Source organism: Neophocaena asiaeorientalis, unplaced genomic scaffold, assembly GCF_003031525.2.
Source record: "Neophocaena asiaeorientalis asiaeorientalis breed wild unplaced genomic scaffold, Neophocaena_asiaeorientalis_V1.1 scaffold16, whole genome shotgun sequence".
NCBI classification, from domain to species: domain Eukaryota; kingdom Metazoa; phylum Chordata; class Mammalia; order Artiodactyla; family Phocoenidae; genus Neophocaena; species Neophocaena asiaeorientalis.
Window position 1 is genome coordinate 3,936,230 of NW_020175446.1, and position 21,642 is coordinate 3,957,871.

Genomic DNA, 21,642 nt, shown 5'->3' on the forward strand with positions numbered 1-21,642 from the left:
GGTTCTGAACTTTAGGAACTACCAAAAAGGAAGACTTAGACCTCATTCCTGCTAATTCAGCAAAAAAAACCCGTGAGTTTTACATAGCAACTCTAGGGGCAAAAAAAAAAAAAAAAAATGGATTTACTGAATGTAGGAAAGAAGGAAATTGCAGATAAAAAGATCAGTGTGAGTTATGTAATTCAGCTTGATTATTTTAGTTGTACAGTTCTACTGGTACATAGAAACATACAGCTTTTCAAGGAGTTTGGTCATAGAGTAGAGATGAGTGCAGAATCTTAAATGTTGAATTAAAAATGAAAACATTGTTTTGATTACTTAAAAATGTGTGGGTTCTAACGATGATGATGACAGCTTGTTTATGAGACATTTTACTCTTCCAAAGTGTGAGAAGGATTTCCAAACATGGATGTGGAGAACTTCTCCTAAAAACATTAGCTAATGATAGAAATAAAGTTACACACCAAAAGGTTTGCTTTTTGAATTTAGGCTTGTGATCTATCTTCTCCTAATACATGGGTTTTTTTTAATTAATAAAATTCTGTATTATTTACTAAGGATTGTCTATAATGACTCCTTATATTGGAAACTGGAATTTAGGAAGACGTAATATTTCGTATGTTTAGAAACGGGGTGGTTATCCTCACTAGGATAATAACCCAGACTTCTAGCCATCAGGAGACGTTTTTCTTAAACAAGCGTTTATTAATATTTGTAACATTTTTGTAACCTGAAGATTCTGATGGCACTTTGGTGTTCAAGATACGTGCGCTTCGGATCAATGTAGTATGTAGTTACTGCTAGGGTTTTTTTGTTTGTTTATTTTGGTTTTGCTGTATCTTCAAACTGGTTTATTGTCCACTAAAAGCCTAACAAGTCTATAAAAAATGTTCTGCTTCTTCTCTCACTTATAGGTACTGTGGTCTTTGGAAATGGGTCATTGGATTTCCGAGGAACCGTTTGAAGAGTCAGACTACCTCCCTGCAGCTCCTGTAAGTCACATATTATTTTATGGTGGTAAATACAATTTGGTGTTTTCAGGAAGTCATTATTAGCATAGATATACACTCAAGTTTTTTTTAATTAAATCAAGAGCAATTATGCCTATAACTAAAAAGACATATTTGCAGAACTTAACACATTTTGTCTATTTGTGAGAATAAATGTGAGAATGTGAGAACATTCCTCAAAAAGTTGTGAGAAATGTAATCTCAAAAAATTTAATTATAAAAGTCCTCAGGATTGAGAAAAACAAAAATGAAAAAAGACTAGATTCTTGAGAAGATACTATTATATATTGCTTACTGCCTTAAAAAATAATGCTGTTACTGTTAAAAGAGATAGAAGTGATAGGTATAAAAATTGTGGCCTGCTAGCATTGTGATGTGGTCTTTCTGTTTTGATGTTTTTCCTGAAACTCAGCTTCAGCTTTACTGATTTTCAGGTATTTCAAATGCTTAATGGGAAAGTTCCAGGTTCTAATTTTTTTAAAGATTAATAAGTAGGTAATTTCAGATTTAGTTGGAAGCAGAATTGTGCAGAAGTTGGCTTTTGTTTTCAAATGTTAACTGGTTTGTCACGTTTTATCCTTTCAAAAGAGTAATACCTGAAAGGTAAATGATGATGTGTAATCTGTGAGTGGTCTCCATGTTTTTTAATTGTTTGAGTATGCCATATGACTATCACATAGTGAGAAGTTGAACTCTGTCCTCCAGTCGCTGTGGTTATCTAGTTGTTGGGTTGTTTTTGTTTTCATTTTTGAGATTGCTGTTTTGATTTGCTCTGGACTTTATAAATGTTTTCTTAAGGAGAGAAAAAATTCCTCTCAGCAAGACTCTTTGTTTGAAATACCGGGTAAGGAGTTGAAGTGTAAAGTAAAAACTCAAATTCTCCCCCACTCGCTGTCACGAGAGAGTATACGTAACTCTGAATAACATAGTGAGGTTTGTCTTTGAAACTCACCGTATCTCCCTACATGGGCAAGTGAATATAAATTGTGTTGTTGCCGATTTTTCCCGTATTATCATTTTCCCACCTCGGTGTCTGTCATGTGGTCATTGAGATGTCATGGAAATTTATTGTTTCTTTTGAGGCAGTGATATTTTCTTATTATCAGATGTTTTTTAGCTTGATACAAAGCTGTGTATAAATTCAGCCTCTGCTAACCTTATGACGCCTTCTTACATGTAACAAGAGGAGCTGTTCTGGGATGGGAGGTTATGTTCTCATTAATATATTTGTTGGGAAAGTGCAGCATGGTGGAAAAGCAGAGGGCCTGACTTGTCCAGAGTCCATAAGTTGACTAGCAACACCTGAGTGTCATAAAACTAAGCTGGGAAGAGGAGGGGGGTGTGGGGATAAAATAAATTAGATAAGAAAAATGGAATAAAGAAAAAAAATAGCGGTAGAACAGTATAAGGTGAAGACAGACACAGGTAAATGCTGGCTGCAAATTTGGCTCTAAGCTTCCTAGTAGCTGACTCAAAAGCGAATATAGGAGAAATTGCTTCCAAATTATGAAGCATTACTCAGATGTTCATTAGTATTAATTGTACAATGAAAACTTCAAACGGAGTTAAAACTCTAGGAGTTTAAGGTTTTGCAGTCCTGAGCTTAAATCTGTGCTCTCAAAATTTTCTGTAAACGTTTGAATATGCTATAAATATCAGATTTTGGTTTTGCGCCCCAGAACACCTTTTTTTTTTTTTTTTAATTTGCTGGTGGTTTAATTCTAGTAAGATTTAAGTTAATGTTACTAACGCAAATTATTTTTTCCTGTAAGTAACTTCCAGGATGAATCCAGCTTGAGAAGTATAGCTTTGTAAGTGTTTTAAATGGAAGCGTTTTCTCAACCACAAACTACATTGTAGCCTACTTCCCTAAAATACGTCTTAGTAGAAGAGAAAAAAGACTTTTGTATTAGAATAGTGAGTAAAAGATAGGAAAGCCTCTTTGTCATGAAATTAAATGTATAATTTTCTTCATCATTAAAAATCAAGATTTTCCTTGTCACAAGGCACAATCATTTGTTTCAGAATCATATTACAATGTTGTAAATATCATAAAAGTTAAATGCGGTCATCTCACCTAATAAGTTATATTTAATTACTAAAAATCCCTTCATATTTAACAGCGAGGCTGAAAAAAAAAATAGTACAATCTTCATATATACTAAAAGAACACGTTTCTATTAATAATTTCAGAGATCCTGAAAGTTTTCACCACAGAAACTAGAAACTTGAAATATATATATTTGAGCATTAACTTAAAACTAACCTATCAGTGCCTATGCAAATATACTGTTCTCAAAATGAAAACTTTAAAGCACCTAAGAGGAGGAGTCAGAATGCGTTAACTATGTTTTTCCTTCTCCAAATATTAAACGGCTAATAACCACTTCTCATAAAAATCCCTGAATATATAGTATATTTTTATGGCTTCGAGAATTTTTCCTTCCTTTTAATTATGATAGTGGTGCTGAATTCAGGACATATGGATATTTACACAGTCTATAAACAGTGCTCAGAAGAATGCAGTTCCAAGGTTATCTCTACTATATGGCATAAGTGTTCTGTTTTCCAGTTATTTACTGATCGACTCGCACATAACATTCTTGGTTGTGACAACAGAGCCTGTAAATTGTCAGTCTCATTCGCAAGCTTAAATTTATCTTCCCGTAGGCTTTCTACCAGGTCACCATGCCAGGCTGTGGCTCGCTGGGGGTTGTGCTTCGGTTCGTTGAGTGATGCGGGTTTAAGGGGTGACGTTGATGGAGCTCGTGGGTCCCCTCAGTCTGGAGCGTGGGCAGTCTGTCCGAGCTGGATAGGGAGGCAGCACGCAGCTGTGTCTTTCAGAGCTTTGGGATTAAGTCTCCGAAAACTGGAAGACACTGTTCCTCAGGTGTGCGCAGGCATTTAGAAATCTGCTGGGCGGATCATCATGGTCGTGGCCTTGAGCGAGTAGCCGGACCCTTTCCAGTAGTACCACTTAATACCATTGAACTTATTTGTGTTCTGCCTCTGTGGGTAGTACATTCCGTTCAGGTTGGAAGGACCACAGGCATCAAACCACCAGCCTGTGAAAGTGAAACACAGAAGGAATTAGGAGCCAGGTGGCCCTATCTCACCGCGGAGTTACAAATACTGGCTAATCCGAGAGTCACATTCTGCTCATTGTAAGCAGGTGTGTGTGGGCCTTCTTGAGAGTGGAGGGTGCCACCCTGGCAGGTGGCAGTGTGGTTTTCCACCTTTACACTGGTGGAACCGTAGCCCCTGGGGCACATGTTTTTACGTGCTTTCTTACTCCTCTTCCCCTGTGCTGTGGGGAAGGACCAGTTACCCACAGACGTGACTAAGAGACCCACAGGACAGTCAGAGCCCGAAGAATCGATGGGTGGCTCTCATCGGCCCAGGATCACCTTCCATCCAGTGCCAGCAACACGGTGGACCAGGCTGCTTCAGGCTCCCCTCTGCCTAACAAAGAATGTCTTTTTGGGACTTCCCTGGTGGAGCAGTGGTTAAGAGCCCCCCCTGCCAGTGCAGGGGACACGGGTTCGAGCCCTGGTCCGGGAAGATCCCAGATGCCGCAGAGCAGCTAAGCCCGTGCACCACAAATACCGAGCCTGCTCTCTAGGGCTCGCGAGCCACAACTACTGAGCCCATGCTCCACAACTACTGAACCTGTGCTCTAGAGCCCACGAGCCATAACTACTGGAGCCCACATGCCTAGAGACCGTGCTCTGCAACAAGAGAAACCACCGCAGTGAGAAGCCTGTGCACCACAACTAGAGAAAGCCCGCGCGCAGCAACGAAGACCCAACGCAGCCAAAAATCAATCAATCGATCAATTTATTTTTAAAAAAAGTCTTTTTGTTTCAAATGTAACCCCAAATTTTAAGTACTCAGTGGAGCTAGACAAAAAGGAAACGTTTAAGTCCCAGAGACGGAAAGGAAATGTAGAGGTACAGTGGTGTGTGCGCTAAGGTAAAGTGGGGGACCTGGGAAGCCGCTGCATGGCACAGCGGTGGAGCAGTGGGCATCCACACCTACACCTGAAGGACTAGGCTTGGGCTTTCAATACCCTTACCTAGAGGCCCTGGGTTTGGGAGGGGAAGGAATGCCCTCAGTCTACAAGCATTAATCCAGATAAATCTTTGCAAGATTGTGTTGGAAGGACACATACAGTATGATGCCATTTATATAAAATTTTAAAATACAGAAAAAAAAAACTATTATCGATCTCTCCATACCTAGTAAAAGAAATCAATAATGTGAACATTACAGGTATTGGTAGGGCATGTTTTATTTCTTTAAAAAGTATTCTGATGCAATTGTTATATTATTTATACCCTGAACTCTGATCGTTTCCTGATAGTAACAGCTCCATGACTTAGGTCGGTGCGGATTGATGTTGATTTGATAAGACGTTTGTGTGTGTGACTCATAAACCTTCAAACTATTCAAGAATATTGCAGATTTATAGATATGTCCATTCCAGAGCCTGTTGTCTGACTCAACTATAGAATTTACTGTCTATGCAAAAATCTAGCTGGTCATCACGCTGGTTTATCTGTGGTCCAGACCACGGCTGGGAATCTGACCTCTACAGTCGGGACCGCTCTGCTGTCTCTCTTGGGCTGCGTTTCTTCTCCCCGATCTCCTTTCCACTTCCACTCTCAGCCCTAAATCTTGATCTGAGTAAGTAAATATGTTGTTTCCTTGGTTATTAATGCACTGATACTCTCTTGAGTAGCTCTTGACATTCGGGTGGTCTGAAAACCGCCACCCTCTGTGTGGACATCTGGGCTCAGTGTGGGAATGACAGACAGGAAGCAGGATTCGGCGTGCTCCCTCCCCTCCCAGCCCTCCCCTGGTTGGCTTCAAAAAGGATTACTGTGGTGGGATGGGAGAGACAGGCAGCTTTTACACAATCAGCATAATAGCTTTCTCTGGTTGAAAAAATTACTGAAGTAAGTATGGCTAATAGGGAAGACCTAAGTTACCAACGTCTATTTATACATGAAATATATTCTCTAAGGAACCGTAGGACTGATTTTCTTAATGGAGCCTAATTCTCTCAGTATCATTTTAAAGACTTGAAAATTACTGGGTTTCAAATTATTTTTGTAAATAAATCCTTCCTTTTGTCCGTAAATGATTCTTAACTGCAGTACAAACACGTGACAAGTTTAGACCCTTTACTTGTTTATGCAGTACCTCGTATTTATAAAATATATTGACTGCAGCTCTTTCCTCTGGTTTTCCTGGGTGAGTAATGAATGAACTTTTGGTGATACAATTCATGGTCTCTACAAATTAAACCCTGCCAATTTCCTGTTTGCCTCTGCATTTCGTCTGCACTGTTGGCAGAATTTTTGTTGCTGATTTCAACCTTTCAGTGTTTTTAAGAACTAACTCCACAGCATTTGCCCGACTTTTTCCTGGTCTCAATCACAGTTAACTGGTTTTAGTTATTCCATGTTTAAAATTTTAGGAATCAGAAGAATAAGTTTTCTAACAGTTGGTTCCTGTCACTAAACTCTGAAATGTTTCTGAAAACTCATCTGGCCATTAAGTGACTGTTATATCACATTTGCTTATGGGTATGGTTTCTTTTTGTTTGTGTGTTTTTTGTTTTTAAGAGGTCTAACATGAAAGGTAGAAGGCAAGAAGAGCCTGAAGATAAAGGCCTTAAAGTGGACAATCATTCATTTTAATTGGATGCACAGAAAGGGAGCTTGGTTAATTACTTTCTGTGCATTATTAGTATTTGCTATATATTAATGAAATACTTTAAAAAAAAAAGACAACTGAAAAATCCCTTGTTTGAACAATAAATTATTAATTGGAAACATTTCTATACTGATGAATCTATATCCCTGTTTCGGTAGCCATTTTTAATTTTTAACCTTTTTAATAAAGCAAAATGGAATTAAACCATCGTGCCAACATCTGATACTCAGCACAAACTCCAGAGAGCTTGCTGAGTATCACACGGCCCCTCTCCTTGCCAGGGGTAGGTCCTGAGGAGACACAGTTGGCCTGCTGACAATTCTAGCTCAATATCACATTCGTGTGTAAAACTCAACAGTCTGAAAAAGCGAAAAACAAATTTCCCTGTATTGAGCAAGTAAGTCTATTTATGAAATTGGGACATTGTCACCAATCACAGGTTGAAGTCCAAAGAGCCAACCTTTCCCTCTATGAAATCCTTCCTTGCCAATACAAATAGGAAGAGAGAAACGTCATCCCACCTCCTGTGAGCATTTGTGAACATTTGCAAATACATTTGTCGTTGTCTGCGTCCTTTGTGCTAAAATCATTTCCTGGTTGGCTTATGCTGCTTATTTTGCCGGCTGTCCCTGTGAGTCCTTTAAGGTGAATCCTGTAAGCATGCAAAGAAAAAAAGAAAAAAAGGCAAAACATAATTGGCTTGGGTGGTTGATTTATCATAGTGGAAAGTTTTTTACAATGAAGAATTTCATTCTACAGAAACACGTGCTATGCTGCTCAGTGCACTAGTGCATACTCTGGACAAAATGTTTTTGCGCTGGTATAAACAGGAACCAACTTATCATCAAATCCTTAGGCAAAGAGGAATGTTTTCATGAAGCCTTCAACGCATATCATTTGCACAGGCATCAGCGGGGACTTGGGGGCCCTGTCATTTATTTTCCTGCTGCTTTCAGGTAAACAGAAGAGGGGAAAATACATCGTGATGGGATCCTCTTTCCAAGTCTCCAGGCATCATCCATCTATTGTAGAAATGAGAATCCAGGATGACTGGTGGGTGTGGGGATGACAGCAGACAACAAGGGATGACCACTGAATGTGAAGTAGAAATCTAGAGAACTGTGTGGAAAAACAAATCCTTGTGGCTGCTTTGCCTTGTTTCTGAATAGTATTATAATAAACCTGCCAGACATTGAGAAAGAATAAGCGTACTATTAAGTTAGACCCTAGATAATAGCCCAGGCTTTTAGAAGATTGCAGAAATCTGGCTCGCCCCAGCACTGTGCCTGCCAAGGAGGAGGGGAGAAGGGCAGGGGCAGGTCTGTGAGCCCGACTCCAGGAGAGCCCCAGGCAGACAGGCTCCGGAGCTCGGAGCAGGGTCCAGGGGACGCGGGTGCCTGTGTCGAACTCCATGTCACAGTGTGGCGCTTGGAGCGTGGAGACCTGGGGCGTGAGGTCTCCCCATCCCAGGGACCCTCCTGCTGTACTTTAAGCGCCGCTGCCGCCGCTCATCTCGGGAACACCTGCTCACATTTGCTAACAGCTATCTGGGAGGGAATAGGATTTCCTGGAATTCATGCTGGAGCAGAAGGTGGAGCTGAGAGGAAAGGTTCCCCAGGGGCGTGTCTCTAACCCGCCTGTGCCACTCACTGTCCCGGGCCCGTGCATGGAACGCCCAGACTGGCCCCGAGAGGCAGGCGCCACCCCCCTCTTACACGTAAGATCGCTAAGGTTCGGTTCGGAGGTGGGAGCTCGTCCACAGCCACGTGCTGTAAGTGGTGGAGCTGGGACTGGCAGCAGCTGGGACTGCACCTCTGTTAGGGCTCCACGCTGGTGCACCCCTTCACAGGGGCGCTTGGTTATCGAGGAGGCATTTGTGAAAAGGGGGGCACGGGGGCATATCCAATGAGTTCCATAAAGCGCTGGTCCTGAGTAACGTTTGTGTTGGTAACTCAGACTTTTGTTTGTAGTACTGTAGCTCTGGAAGCCTCATCACAGGCATTGATCGAATTTCTGAATTTCAGGGTTATCCTCATGCTTCAAAAATGACCCTGGGCCCTAGCACAGCCTCTGCATACCTGCTGCAAGGCCTTCCTGTAAGTTCTGCTCACCCTTGGGATTTTGAAACACTTTAATTTCTGTCCAGGCCCTTCTCATTAATCGTAGGTAGGGTTGAGATTAACTACTCCCCATGCTTTTCCTCCTTTGAACTCTCCTGTCTCCTTTGAACAATCTCAGTTCTACTGGAACGCATTAAATTTCCCCAAAGCAAAAGAAGGGAGAATACTATGTTTTATGAGTCTCTGTGAGAAAAGTTGTATCTTTTTAGATCCTTCTGCCGTGTGGCCCATTGTTTTATTTTATTTTTTATTTTTATTTTGTGGCTGCATTGGGTCTTCATTGCTGCACGTGGGCTTTCTCTAGTTGCGCTGAGCGGGGGCTACTCTTGGTTGCAGTGCATGGGCTTCTCATTGAGGTGGCTTCTCGTTGTGGAGCACGGGCTCTAGGTACGCAGGCTTCAGTAGTTGCAGCATGCAGGCTCAGTAGTTGTGGCACATGGGCTCAGTAGTTGTGGCTTGTGGGCTCTAGAGCGCAGTCTCAGTAGTTGTGGCATACAGGCTCTAGGGAGCATGGGTTTCAGTAGTTGTGGCTTGTGGGCTCTAGAGTGCAGTCTCAGTAGTTGTGGGGCACGGGCTTAGTCACTCTGCGGCATGTGGGATCTTCCTGGACCAGGGATTGAACCCGTGTTCCCTGCACTATCAGGCAGATTCTTAACCACTGTGCCACCAGGGTAGTCTGGCCCATTGTTTTAAAGTTGCCTTCTTGTAAAATTTGATTGTTAAGAATAGCCACGTTCTTGAAATTACTTTAAATTGGTACCCGTTGCTTTTACATCACAGTGGAGTGAAAGGAGAGGTAATGCCAACATTTAATAATTAAATCTGTGTTAGTATAGAATTGCAAGAATGTTTGTGAAAAGTGACCAATTCTTAAGGTTTAATATACAAGTAGTTTTTAGTTTTAGTAAAAATAATCATACTCTATTGATACATTTATCCCTTCTTGTAATGTGTATTTTTTCAGTTTTCCTACATTTGGGACAAAATTCCTTTCGTGAAAAACAACTTAGCTGCTACATACAATTGGCATTCTGAAACATCTGTAGTTATTGTTTTAGTCACATCCCAGTTTTCTTATCACATTGACATGTTTTATTAGGATAATAATTTTTTCAGTGTAGTATCTGTTTTATACTGCCAAGTAAATTAAACTGAGCCTTAAACAGCTGTGTGCTTTTTAAAATGGCATATCCAAAAATTGATTGCATTTCTAAAGGAAATATCTGTTAAGAACCATCGCAGTTTAAAATATTTTTATAATGTCAGCATACAAGGGTAATGACCCATATTGTAAAATCTTCTTATATAAACAGTCTAATCCTTAATTTTTGTGTGTGCTTTTTTTTTTTTTTTTTAATTCCTGTGTTGTAGATTCCTAACTGTTGCCAGTTGAAAAAATATTTAGCTTGGAGGTCAAACAATGACCAACCACTCATGTCTAAAAATTCATTGAAGTTTTGATCTGTGGAGTCAACTTTGGGCTGCAATGAGGCCCCAACACCTATCTCTTCATTCATCTGAGTTCCTGTCCACCCTGGACAGCCAGCTCTTTCTGTAATGAGAGCTGATGGGCTGTTTCACTGACTTCTTAAAAGTCGTGTCGAAGCTTGTCGTACATTATCTGTTTTCAAAACATGCTTCCGAATTTTGGTCCACTGTTTATAAAGCAGGACACTGGACATTGTGCAGTTCTCAGGTGGCTGTCAGCAAGCTGGCTTTCGGCCCGTTTTTTCGTGCTGTCCATCGCACGCCTCCCCAAGGAAGCCAGCTCAAGGATTTCGAAATCGTGGGTTTTTCCCAAACTACTCAGATCTTGGAATTTCTGTTGAGCAGAGGGTCTGAGTCGGGCATCAGTGGGATTTAGACGGGACGGCAGGCCAGTTGACACCTGTCTCCTGTGACGTTCCTATGGAACTTCGCTTGTTTATTTCTGACTTCAGAGTTGGTGTTTCATAACGTGTGCTCCGTGATCACCAAAACCCCCAAACACCACCAGTCCGAGCCCTCTAGACTCCCTCAGGGTGTGTTGGTGCCTGAACCCTTGTATTGTGCCTTCTCAGACCAATTCCCGTGTGGCCACCAGGCCCCCCATCGCCCTGCTCTGCGCCGCCGTCGACACGCATGTCTGAGCCCCTCTCCCTGTAAAGCACAGGTGCACGTGCCTACTGCCCTTGCCTGGCACGGCAGGTTGTAGAGATCCCTTTGCTCTGTCTCTACTCTCTGGGGGCTTTAGAGCCAAAGAGTAAACTCCCAGTCAAAATTGCCCGTGCTTTTCTTGGAACATTCAAGATTAGCTGTGTCCAGTGGGTGGGAGGAGGTAGGTAAATACTGAGGCAGTGCTGTGAATCAGATGGTCTTCCTATAGCAGAGGGCAGAGGGTGTGGCTGCCTACTGCCCTCCTAATCCTTCCTCTTTTGAACTTGGCAACTCATCCTGACTTTGGGATGGAACATAACAGTTGAATGTGTTTAAACTTCAAAAAGATAGATTTAACTTTTAAAACCTTCTGGAAGAAAACAGTATGGTCATGGGTATACATCTGTTGTGGTATTGGCATGGCATTTTATAGGGACACAACATTCACCTGTTCTACAAACAGTTGTTAAAGGCCCATTATCTGCCACGCAGGGTTCACCCGTGCCGTGAGGCTACACAGCAAACACAACAGGCAAAATTCTGTCCTCATGAAGCCTTCCTTATATTGTTGAAATTAAAGTTCGAATGTTGAAACTAGAGCAACTTACCTAAAGGCGGCAAAGAGCTCTAAGAAACAAGATGTTTTTCCCCCTTAAGGTAGCCTATGAGTAATTTAGATTCTGGTTAGTACAATGGGGTTCTGACTTTCTGGAGTCATCACCCAGCAAGTCCTTTAACTTTTTTCAGTGACATATAATTTCCTTACCTGTAATTGAGTTCTTCGCTTGAGAGATAGAAATGGTCGTACAGCGAGTAAGCCTCATTCCCTTCCCAGTCTTTCAGGTGTATTTTAAGCACGTAGCGTTTCTGATTAGCCACTTGTGAAACAAACTCATTTCCCAGCCAGTGTTCGCCTGAAGGGTTCCCAAATCCCTGAAATCGAAGTTGTAAAATTCACTTACTTCATTTATTTTTTCTTCATGTATTTGAAATCAATAGTCCATCAACTTAACACGGAATAACCGTTCAATATTCAACAGAAATCCCTTCCCGTACCGTGAAACTTTGGGGTCTTCCATATAAGAAAGATTTTTAAAAGGTCGGTTTTAGGAAACTAAGCTGTCACCAGAAGGAAATTGGTATTGGGATAATTAGAATGACTTGGGGAACCACCAATATCATAAACATCTCAGTTTACAGACGTGTGAAACACTATGGAGCAGTTTACCAAAAAATGCTGAGCCCACCATTAAAAATAAGCCTAACTTTCGCATGCCTTTGTTTTGATATATAGTTTACATTACATTGGCAGCAGGACCGTTCTTTAACGGGGAGACTGAAACACCAGTTAAAAAGAACCCTTTGGTTAAAAAGAATGATCAAAAGTCATTGGTTAGTTTTAGATTTGTGGTAAAGTTCCTGCACATTCTCAAAGTTAGTTTTCGCAAAGAAAATTATTTTCAGATGGTTTAAAGAGTATTCATACCACTTTATATTCTTTCCAAGTCCTCTGAAAATCAACACTGCCATCTTCACGTCGCTGAATAATTGTCCACCCACCTCCAGCTGTTTCCATGTCACAGTAAGCCTGCAAACAGGAACGCACAATTACTGCCTGGGAAATGTTCATGACTTGGGTCTTTGTCTTAAATAACAGAAACGAGATGAACGGAGATACTTATAAGACCAGGGCTGATGGGGTTCTCTGGGGTAAATCTTGTGGTCTTCCAAGAGGCAGAGGATTTTAAAGAAATTGAAAACCATGAATTTAAAATGATGATGAAAAATAAACAGTAATATAACATGATGTGTCGATGAAACTAGGACCTTGTCATCATCTGTTCTAGGCTAAAGACCCACCCCGATAGCTGACCCTGAGATCGCTGTTCCTTAGAGATTCGTTGGGAACGGGACATGTTGGCAGGTTGGCCCCAAACCTCTCATCTCCAGCCTGTAGAAATCCATCGCCTCGTGTTCACAGCCCTGAAAACCTTTATGGTGGTTGCCAGTCCCGACTGACTCTCCAGAGAGTGGTGTAAAAGGGAGACTCTTGCCTTGTGCGGTTTCCAAGACTCCTGTGATGCCATGGGGCTGTTCGGCTTCCTCCATGTGTGGGATCAAAGTCAGGTTTCCTGGTTCATCCCTCAGGACAAGGGACCGGGGGCTCCCGTGTACCCGCTGTGTGTGTGTGACCTGAGGGGCCTGGCAGCTCCACCCCACAGACCCTGACTTCATGTTTCTCTGCACTTTGCTCACTGCCCCTGTTACTTCTCTTCCCAGCTCTTTTGATTTCTGCTTTTAAACGGGCTTGGTGGGTTTCAACTTTGTTCACTACACAGGATTCTTTCTTGGGCTAGGAACATGCATGCTCAATTTCAACTCGGCTGGAGTTTTATTATGAAATTAAAAACCCCTGAAAATAAGATTACACAAATAGTTTTAAATAATGAGATTATAGTAGAACGAAGGAGTTTTCCAAAAAGTTAAGATGAATTTCCTTACAGGTTACAAGGTAGTAAATGTGAAAGTTAAGGTTCAAAAGCAATTAGAAGTATTCTTCCTTTGTTGTCTTCCATGGTCTTTGGGGGGGAGAATGGAGATAATTTTGGCAGAGTAAGTTTACACGTCAACTGTACTGCATTTGTGAGCCGAAATCCTAGAGAATGGGGGCTGAAGGAGAACCCAGAGTGCACTTGGACCCACCCTTTCATTGTAAGTGCTTGTTGGCCGTCCTGTTTCGAGCGGAACCAAGAGCAGCAGCTGGAACCCAGCACTGCTTCTCCTGTTGCGCGCTCTCCACCGCCATTCCAGACTCTCTCCAGGATGGACGCTCGGCCCGTCATCGCTTCCCCAGTGACCCTCATGTTTCGAAACATGTGTTCCATGAAAGATTATATTTATCAAGAATAAGATGATTTCCCCATTTTAAATTAATCAGCCATATGAAATTGATCTGCTTAATATAACCCGTTATTATCTCTCTGTGTTGACGTTATTATTATTATTAATTATCGTTGTTATCATTGCTATGCATCACTCTGTTCCAAGCACCAGGATAGTTACTTTCCGTATATTATCTGTAATCTCACGGCAACTCTGCTGTGATACTATCATTCTGCATGTTTGAAAGGAGAAAAGATTTGGTAAAGTTAGGTTAATTTGATCAGAGTCATTCAGCTATTAAGTAGCATATAGGATTTGAATAAGGTCTCTTTAATTTCCTAATTCTGTGACGTGTTTTCTCCTCCCCCATGCTTCCGAAAACAGAGAAACCTGACTGTTTTGTTAATAGGTCAGAAGGCCCTCCATGCAGCTCCACGTTGAAATCAGTTCATGAATAATACTGCCTCTCACTCGCCTCTGGTCCACAAGATGGTCCGTACTGCTCACTTCTGCCAACGTGTCTAGTAAACTAGCTGAATAAGCTCCATTGATCTGAGCAGTCCTGCGCGCACACGTTAGCTCCCCGGTGTCCTAAAAGGCGTGCTAGCGGGTAAGAGGACGGCACACTGTTCTCAGGGAGCCTGTCCTCATTCTAATACTTGCTTCTTCAGTGTCAGAATCACCCTGATGCAACTGCTGATATTTAAATCAGAGAACAAGTCCATCTTGTTGTGCAAATCAGTGAAGACCAAGAGCTGGGGTCTGAGCCATACTATCCTCTCACCCCATTAGGGACAATGACGGGATCATGGGAACGTTTTCTTAATATTACTTTGTCCGGCTTAAGAAAAAGAACAGAGCATTTATAAACACCAAAGTATCATGGCTAGTTGGCTCGTGAGGCTTCCAGAGCAAGATAGTGTTCAAGTAGAGTTCTCCACGTAGCCAGAAGGTACAGATGAAAATGATGAAGTAGATTATATCAGGGTCGGAAAAGCATAAGTTCTCAGATAATGCCCATGACCTCACTGCTAAGTTACCGCAAACCGGAGGGCGGTTAATACTTTTGATGAGCACACCATGGTGTGGTCCAGGGACCTGATATCTCGCTCTAAAGCTTGATTTCTTTCAGCAAATAGCGCTTGATTTAAATGTTATGCTTCGGCTCTGAGGCCATGGTGACTGAGTGATTAAAGAGCAAAGAGATCGACATTAGGCGTCAGGTATCCTGGGAAATGTAGGGAAGGAAACTCTTATGTCTCTAACTAGCAAAAATGTAACCCTAATGCTTCTGATAAATGCCATCTTGCAATGTCTATCTTGTACAAAAACCTAATGAATTCTTCAAAAATAAGGTTGAAATGATATTTAGGCCTCTTTGGGAAAGATCTGCGCAGAGATCTGTTGAACATTCTTTCCTTGAATTAGATGAAGCAGGCCAAGCTCGGGTGCCCTGGCCCACAGAGAGGTTGTCTCACGGTCCTTGCGTGTTGAATGGATGGCAAGCACCGAGCCCTGTCCTGGGTGCTCATCTCCATCATCACCCCGAAACCGCTCTCCAAGACAGGGGACATCGCGTCACGTCGCAGATCAGGAAACAGGAGCCTCACGCAGGTTCATGGACTTGCTGAGAGGCACACGTTGGCAGAGTCAGAATTTACACCCAAATCTTTTGGACTTCCTCAGATTGAATTATGGAATCTGAAGTCTGGAAGGGAATCCAGAGGTAACTCATCTGGACCATATATTTTAGAGATGAAAACTTTGAGGCTTCAAAGATTGTTGTTCCCGGCTGTGTCAATGAGTTGTTTTCACTGCGTACGTGTAAAAGGCATATATAAATCCTAATGTTTCCAGCCGTGGCCTGAGACCACATCACCCCAGAGCTGTATATCTTCTTCTCCCGGCAGTGAGGCCTTTGGGGTTGGTACGGCGAGCTGGGGCAGGGACACGCACTGAGGCAGGAAACGTTACACAGTCCCTCTGGGTCTGCATCAGGGAGCAGCCCACTCTACTCTCCATTCTCCTGCTCAGGTCACTCCTGTCCCCTTACCTCCAGACCCAGAACAGACCGACATCTGGTGACAGACAACAGCGTCCAAAGAGCTGGCATGAGAACCAGATAGCACAGGGGGACTGAAGGGCTTAGCATAGAGTCTGCTCATTACTTTTTCATCTGCAACAGAATATTTGGGTTTTTTCTCCCCTTAATACACTGCTTTTAGGATGCTAGGGACATTAACTGATTTTCAAGGTTGATTTAAAGCAGCACGAATGAATTCGAAAGATTTCTTTGGAAAGTCTTATCGTGAATAATAGCACAAGAATCGAATATTTATCTTTTAAATTCAACATCAAGTGTATGTTACTGTTTGAAATTCCACATCTTTAAGCCCTTGTTTGTATTTTTAAAGTGTTTTCCTTTATGACCATGTTAAATACTGAGGATAACCCTGAGTTCAAAGAGATGATACTTTCAGGAGCCTTTAAAATCTCCATTTTGATACAGCATCAAGTGCCTTTTCTGTAAGTGTTTCTGTTCATTCAATGTGTAGCTGCTTTTACAGTTAGACGTAAACATACTTATAGGCATTTAACATATACAGTCATCCCAGAGTTCTGTAACACTTCACACTGATTCTCATGTAATGTTGTTTTACCTTATCAAAGCCACATTGAAATACTCCCCAGGGAAGTGACTTTTTTTTTTTTTTCTCATCTAAAGCTTAACATCTCCCAAAGCAAGTTTTCCAGAATATCCAAGAAAAACCGAGTTAAGCTGTACACTGGCTTCTCCTGATGGTAAATTCTGATTCTTGGTTCACTTACGAGCTTCCACCTTGAAGTAAACTCCAGGTACTTGGGAAGAAAGTGACCTGCTCTCGTTGATGATGTGAGTTAAGTCTTCCAGGCCATCAGATGGGGTATGAATGGCCCACCCAGGGAAGCCTTGAGCCCCCTGCAGCAAGTCCAAAGGGTCGGAACTGTCTCCATAACCATGTCCTTGGCCTTTGGGGCTGTGACAGCATTTGCACTGATGGTACAAAAAGCACTAGTGGGTGAAACTACCAGTGCCCTAGAATGAGCTAACTAGTGCAGAGCACGCCGGAGTCACTGTGTTCCTCGGTCACACACTTGCTGTTTGGGGGGGAAAAGCCAATTTCACTTCAGGATGTCTCTGACAAAGCAGTAAAAAAAGTATTGATCTTATTAAACCTCTACTGCTGCGGGCACGTCTTTTTATCTTCTGTTTGATGTAATGGAAGTGAGTATAGATAACTTCTGCACATCAAGGTGCCATGGCTGTCTCAAAGAGAAATTTTGTGTGACTGTTTCAGTTGCAGGTTGAACAAGCCTTTTGTTTTTTGGATGGAATACGATTGCTGCTTGAAGTAACGATTGAAACATAAACTATGGGTATTCGAACTCTGGTGTTTTGGAAGACATTTTCTTTAGAGTTAATGATGCGAGTCTGACACTTCAAGGAAAACAGCTGACACTCTGCATGACTAAGCCAAATGCAAGGAGAAAATAAGTAGATTATCTTATATATTAGGTAGACACATATAATAAGATAGATATTTCTACATCCTTCATGTGCGTCGTCAGTGTTCCGTGCCCAGTGGCTGGGCTCGGAGCCCTTGGTGAGACCTTTACGTGTGGCAGTGTTTCTTGCTTTGCTCTGAGTGGAGCCGGGATGCATCCGGGGTGTGTGAACTATGTCTGCAGTTGCTCCACTTCTAAAACGACTTGCTCCAAGCCAGGGAGGTGAAAGTGGGAGACAGTGCCTTACCTTGATCTCCTCCGTGGAGTTAGGGAACGTCAGTGTGTAGATGCCACTGGTGGTCAGTCCTGATTTGAATGCTTCCGCGCAATCTCTGAAGATGATTTGTTCTTCCTTAGCAATGAGGGAGTGCTTGGCTGCTTTTTAAAAATAGGAAAGCTTTTAAAAGGAGTTCGTGAAAAGATAAAAGTACGTTATTTCGAGATGCACTCATTTGCTAAGTTTTATCACATTTGAATTCTTACAATAAGTAAAAGGGAGATGCTAGTATTTTGGCCTTTCAAAAGTTACTCCTTCAGCCTGTTTCGTGTTAACTCTCAAAGATTGTTACCAATAATCCATACTTCCTTTTTCTTCTCATCAACTATATGTAATGCAAGTGCTTCACACTCAGCCTTAATAAACTATTACTTTAAAAAAAAACTTCCATCTTGAGTAGAATCAGATAAAGTTATTACAGAAGAATAAAAAAGAATGTACCTAAAAATAGTGTTGGCCCTACAGTGGCTGCATCCATAGCCCATTAGCCACGTCGTATCTAGGCAGTGGTGTGGATTGTTTTCCTTTCTTTCTGTGTATCTGAGGCCAAGTCTTTATACATTTCTTTAGACCATTGGGTGAAGACATTTAGTATTCTTTGGATTTTTAGCAACCGTCTCATGATAGCTTGCGTTAAAGAGGAACCTAACATTTATTTATCTGCGTCTTTGAAATTCTTCCTTTTAAGTCTAAAAAGTCTAGGACTACGAAATTCTTTCAAATTTTTATTCTGCTCTCAACGTTTAGACTTTCCAATCCCTTTTTTGCCACATTGAAAAAGTGTTTGTGTGTATGTATTCTTGCAGGTGTGTATTTGTACGTCATTCTAGAGACGGACAAAAGCCTAGGTGTCTGGACCGGGTGGCGAGGGCAGGCATCTCAGGTGGAGGCTCCCGTCTGCACACCAGCCAGAAGCACACGGCACAGACGAAGCCTGTCCTGCTGCTCTTTCACCTGTGCTCGTTTGTTCTGCCAGGATCTGAGCTACGTGATTTTCTCTACTTTGGCTCATCCAAGCTAATACCTCACACTGTCTTGGTCCCACCAGACATCAGATAGTTGTCTTTTCCTTTTCTCTGAATGTGAGAAAAACATATGATTTTTTTTAATTATAAGAGAGTGAAAGTCTAGTTGGAAGGCACATGCTGCAAGCTGGCCACCTGGTGTGAAACCTGCCCCTTAGCACAAGGTTGTGCTACTGTTTTTGTTTGTTTGCGTCCTTGTTTAAGTAGAGACCTTGCATAAATATTTCTGTAATTAAAGTGGGGATAGCTGTATGAGTCAAGGAAAATGTGAGAACATATTTCTTATGGAGGTGAAGAGGGTCTCTACGTGAATCATATGTAAAGTGCATCTGTGTCAAAAGAATACAGTTGAAAGGACACTGAAACAGACCGTAGCAAGAACTAGACCCAATGTTTAAGAAAAAAAAAAAACTTAAAAATACCACACAGGTTGTGTATCATGTCTCTAATTAACAACTGAAGATGCATCCCTTCTTCCCTCTAATATCGAAGAGAAGTTGAAAGGTCAAAAAGGAATAAGGAAGGCAAGATGTAGTTAAGGATGTGGTGAGAGAAGGAAACTGGCATTTCTTGGGTACCAGTCTTATGCCAGTTACTGCAAGTACCGATATTATCTCATTTAATCTTCACAACAACCCTACGGGCCTAGGATTGTTTCTCCCTCTTAAAAAATAAAAAAATGTCCACTATGGTTTAGTAACTTACCCAGCCCCAAACATCTAGTTAGCAATGGAACTAACTAAGAGTAGACTCTCTGAGCCCATGAACAAAAAAGTATGTTTGGGTTGGTTTGCCTCATAATAATTAGTATAATTATATATTCCCCTTCCCCTTCCTCCTCCTTTTTAATCGATTCCATATTGAGACCCTATAAAGCATTCATATGAAATATGTAAGAGAAGTGTGCTTTTTCTGAAAGGTGGGAGTCTTCTTTAGAATTTTGAAGGGTTCGTCGACTACTGGCAGATACAACTGAAGAAAAACTAGTACGTAAACTCTACTTACAGTTTGATGTCGATATCATAGTCAGTAAATTATGAACTGTCTCCATCAGGTCGTGTTGCTGCTTTTGGAGAACTGAGTTGTTCACCGTGGCCGTCACCAGTTGTTTCTCTAGCTCTTCAATGATGGAGTTTTGCTTGGATACCAACACCTGGAGCTGATCTTTCTCTTCTTTGATTGACCGAAGTTGAACTATGTGCTTGTCTTCCATGTCTAGAACTTTCTTTTCCAGGAAACTTGTAAAGGGAAATAATTGTTAGTTAGTGAAGGGTTTTCTGATCACCGTCAAAGCCAAGTGCTTTGTAAACAGCTAATCAGTTTCATAATCCTTATACAATCGTTCATATTTATTGAATTTCTGCTTCTCCAGGGCACTCCGTTAAGGTGTTAAAGGAGTTATAAAGTAAGATGTTGCCACAGGCCTGAAGAAGCTCTCAAACCTGCTGAGATCAGATAGAGGACATAGATATGACATGAGGAGAAAGTACCCCAGTGAAAATGTAAGGTTCATAACTAGAAGTTACCACATGCAGTGCACTTGAAGACCGTGGTTCCGCTGAAGAGGAATGACGATGGACAAAGGACAATGACAAGGTGCCCTTGGTTTGGGAACACCTGTGCGTCAGTGGGGAGAGCCCCGGGCTGAGAACCTTGCCTCTGCACGTGACCCCCTGGGTTACCTGGGGCAGACCATCCCCTCCTTGGATCTCAGGTGTATATCTATCTAAGGGAAAGTCCACCTACAGAAGTAAATCGCTATCCATAGTGAAGGCGTTAGATTAGATGATGCTCTCTGAGACCCCTTCTAGTTCAAATAATCCATGGGTCTATTGTTCCTTTTTGGGGGCAGTAACATTTTCTGAACCTTTAACCCTGGAAACAACATTACTCAGCCAAGGGACAAACTACCCGCTACAGGTCTTACCTATGAGCATTAACAATCAGTATGAATCATTATTATTATCAGAAATACAGTTGCAGCTCTTAAATTTATCCCAGTCATTTACATATATTGTAAATTTACTAAATTTACAATAGTCATTGTAAACCAGTGTGTGACAATAAGTATACTGTCAAAGTACCAAGTCAAGAAATAATCTGTTACCGTGATGCAGACATTTGCTTTCGACTTTCATCAGTTGTACCATATCCATTTTTTCAAGTATTATTTCTTAACATTTTTACTGATATCAGCTAACTTATTTTTTTTAACTTGTGTATCACTTTCATTGATCTAAAAACCAAGATGACTTACCGTAAGCCGAAGGTAACCTAAAAATAAATGCATAATTTTTTTCTTTTCTACCTAAAATCGTTTCTAGGACCATCAGCGTACAGGCAATAGGAAGTACTCCTACAATGCTTCACCTAGACCATTAACATAAAATGTACGGACATTTTAAGATCACTCATCTATACTGCCTTCAGAGTGATCTTGCTGAAATTTGTTATCTAGCCAATCTTTTGTTTTCTTTAATATTCTATGAAGAGGCATAAAAGAAAGATGTGATGATCACACGGTCCAGAGTGTGAATGAGAGTGTGAATACTGTGGGACGGATATGAAAAAAAAAAAATTTGTTTCTTTCTCCCAAACCTCTACCAGTAGAATCCAGAGGTCAGTCACATCCTGATCTAAAAGATTTAATCTTAAGGTTAAATACGAGCAGGTACTGAAGAGGTGAGCCCAGCATCGGGTCATCCCAGACCAGGCTGGTCATAAGCAGCACCGTGTATCGTTGCGTTTAAGGCTGTAAAGAGTCTCAGAGATCGGATTTTAGAGCAGCGTTTTGCAAAATGCTCATCTGGATCTGTTACTGGCTTGTGCAATCAATTTAGTGGGTTGCAATAAGCTTTTCTTTTTTTTTTAATAAAAGGAAATTAAATAAATGGGATAAAACAGATGAGAATAGAGCATAAACT

The 21,642-nt window shown here is 41.6% G+C and overlaps 2 protein-coding genes across 3 annotated transcripts in view; one reads left to right on the top strand and one right to left on the bottom strand.

Annotated features, from left to right (window-relative positions):
• The window catches only part of LOC112415208 (microcephalin-like), a 98,091-nt gene extending 95,210 nt beyond the window's left edge, over window positions 1-2,881 (top strand). Inside the window, exon 13 of the mRNA XM_024768070.1 lies at window positions 915-2,881. The gene's annotated coding sequence lies outside the window, so the exon portion shown is untranslated. The remainder of the gene's footprint in view (window positions 1-914) is intronic.
• A 195-nt stretch (window positions 2,882-3,076) lies between these two features.
• The window catches only part of ANGPT2 (angiopoietin 2), a 53,859-nt gene continuing 35,293 nt past the window's right edge, over window positions 3,077-21,642 (bottom strand). The window contains exons 4-9 of one of the 2 annotated variants that reach the window (XM_024768072.1): window positions 19,724-19,956; window positions 17,664-17,791; window positions 12,474-12,575; window positions 11,754-11,920; window positions 7,253-7,383; window positions 3,077-4,075 (exon numbers count right to left, since the gene is read on the bottom strand). In XM_024768072.1, the coding sequence (XP_024623840.1) occupies window positions 3,915-4,075; window positions 7,253-7,383; window positions 11,754-11,920; window positions 12,474-12,575; window positions 17,664-17,791; window positions 19,724-19,956 (922 nt within the window). In that variant the 3' untranslated portion in view covers window positions 3,077-3,914. Of the gene's footprint in view, window positions 4,076-7,252; window positions 7,384-11,753; window positions 11,921-12,473; window positions 12,576-17,663; window positions 17,795-19,723; window positions 19,957-21,642 lie in introns of both variants that reach the window. The other variant, XM_024768071.1, reaches the window with a different exon arrangement.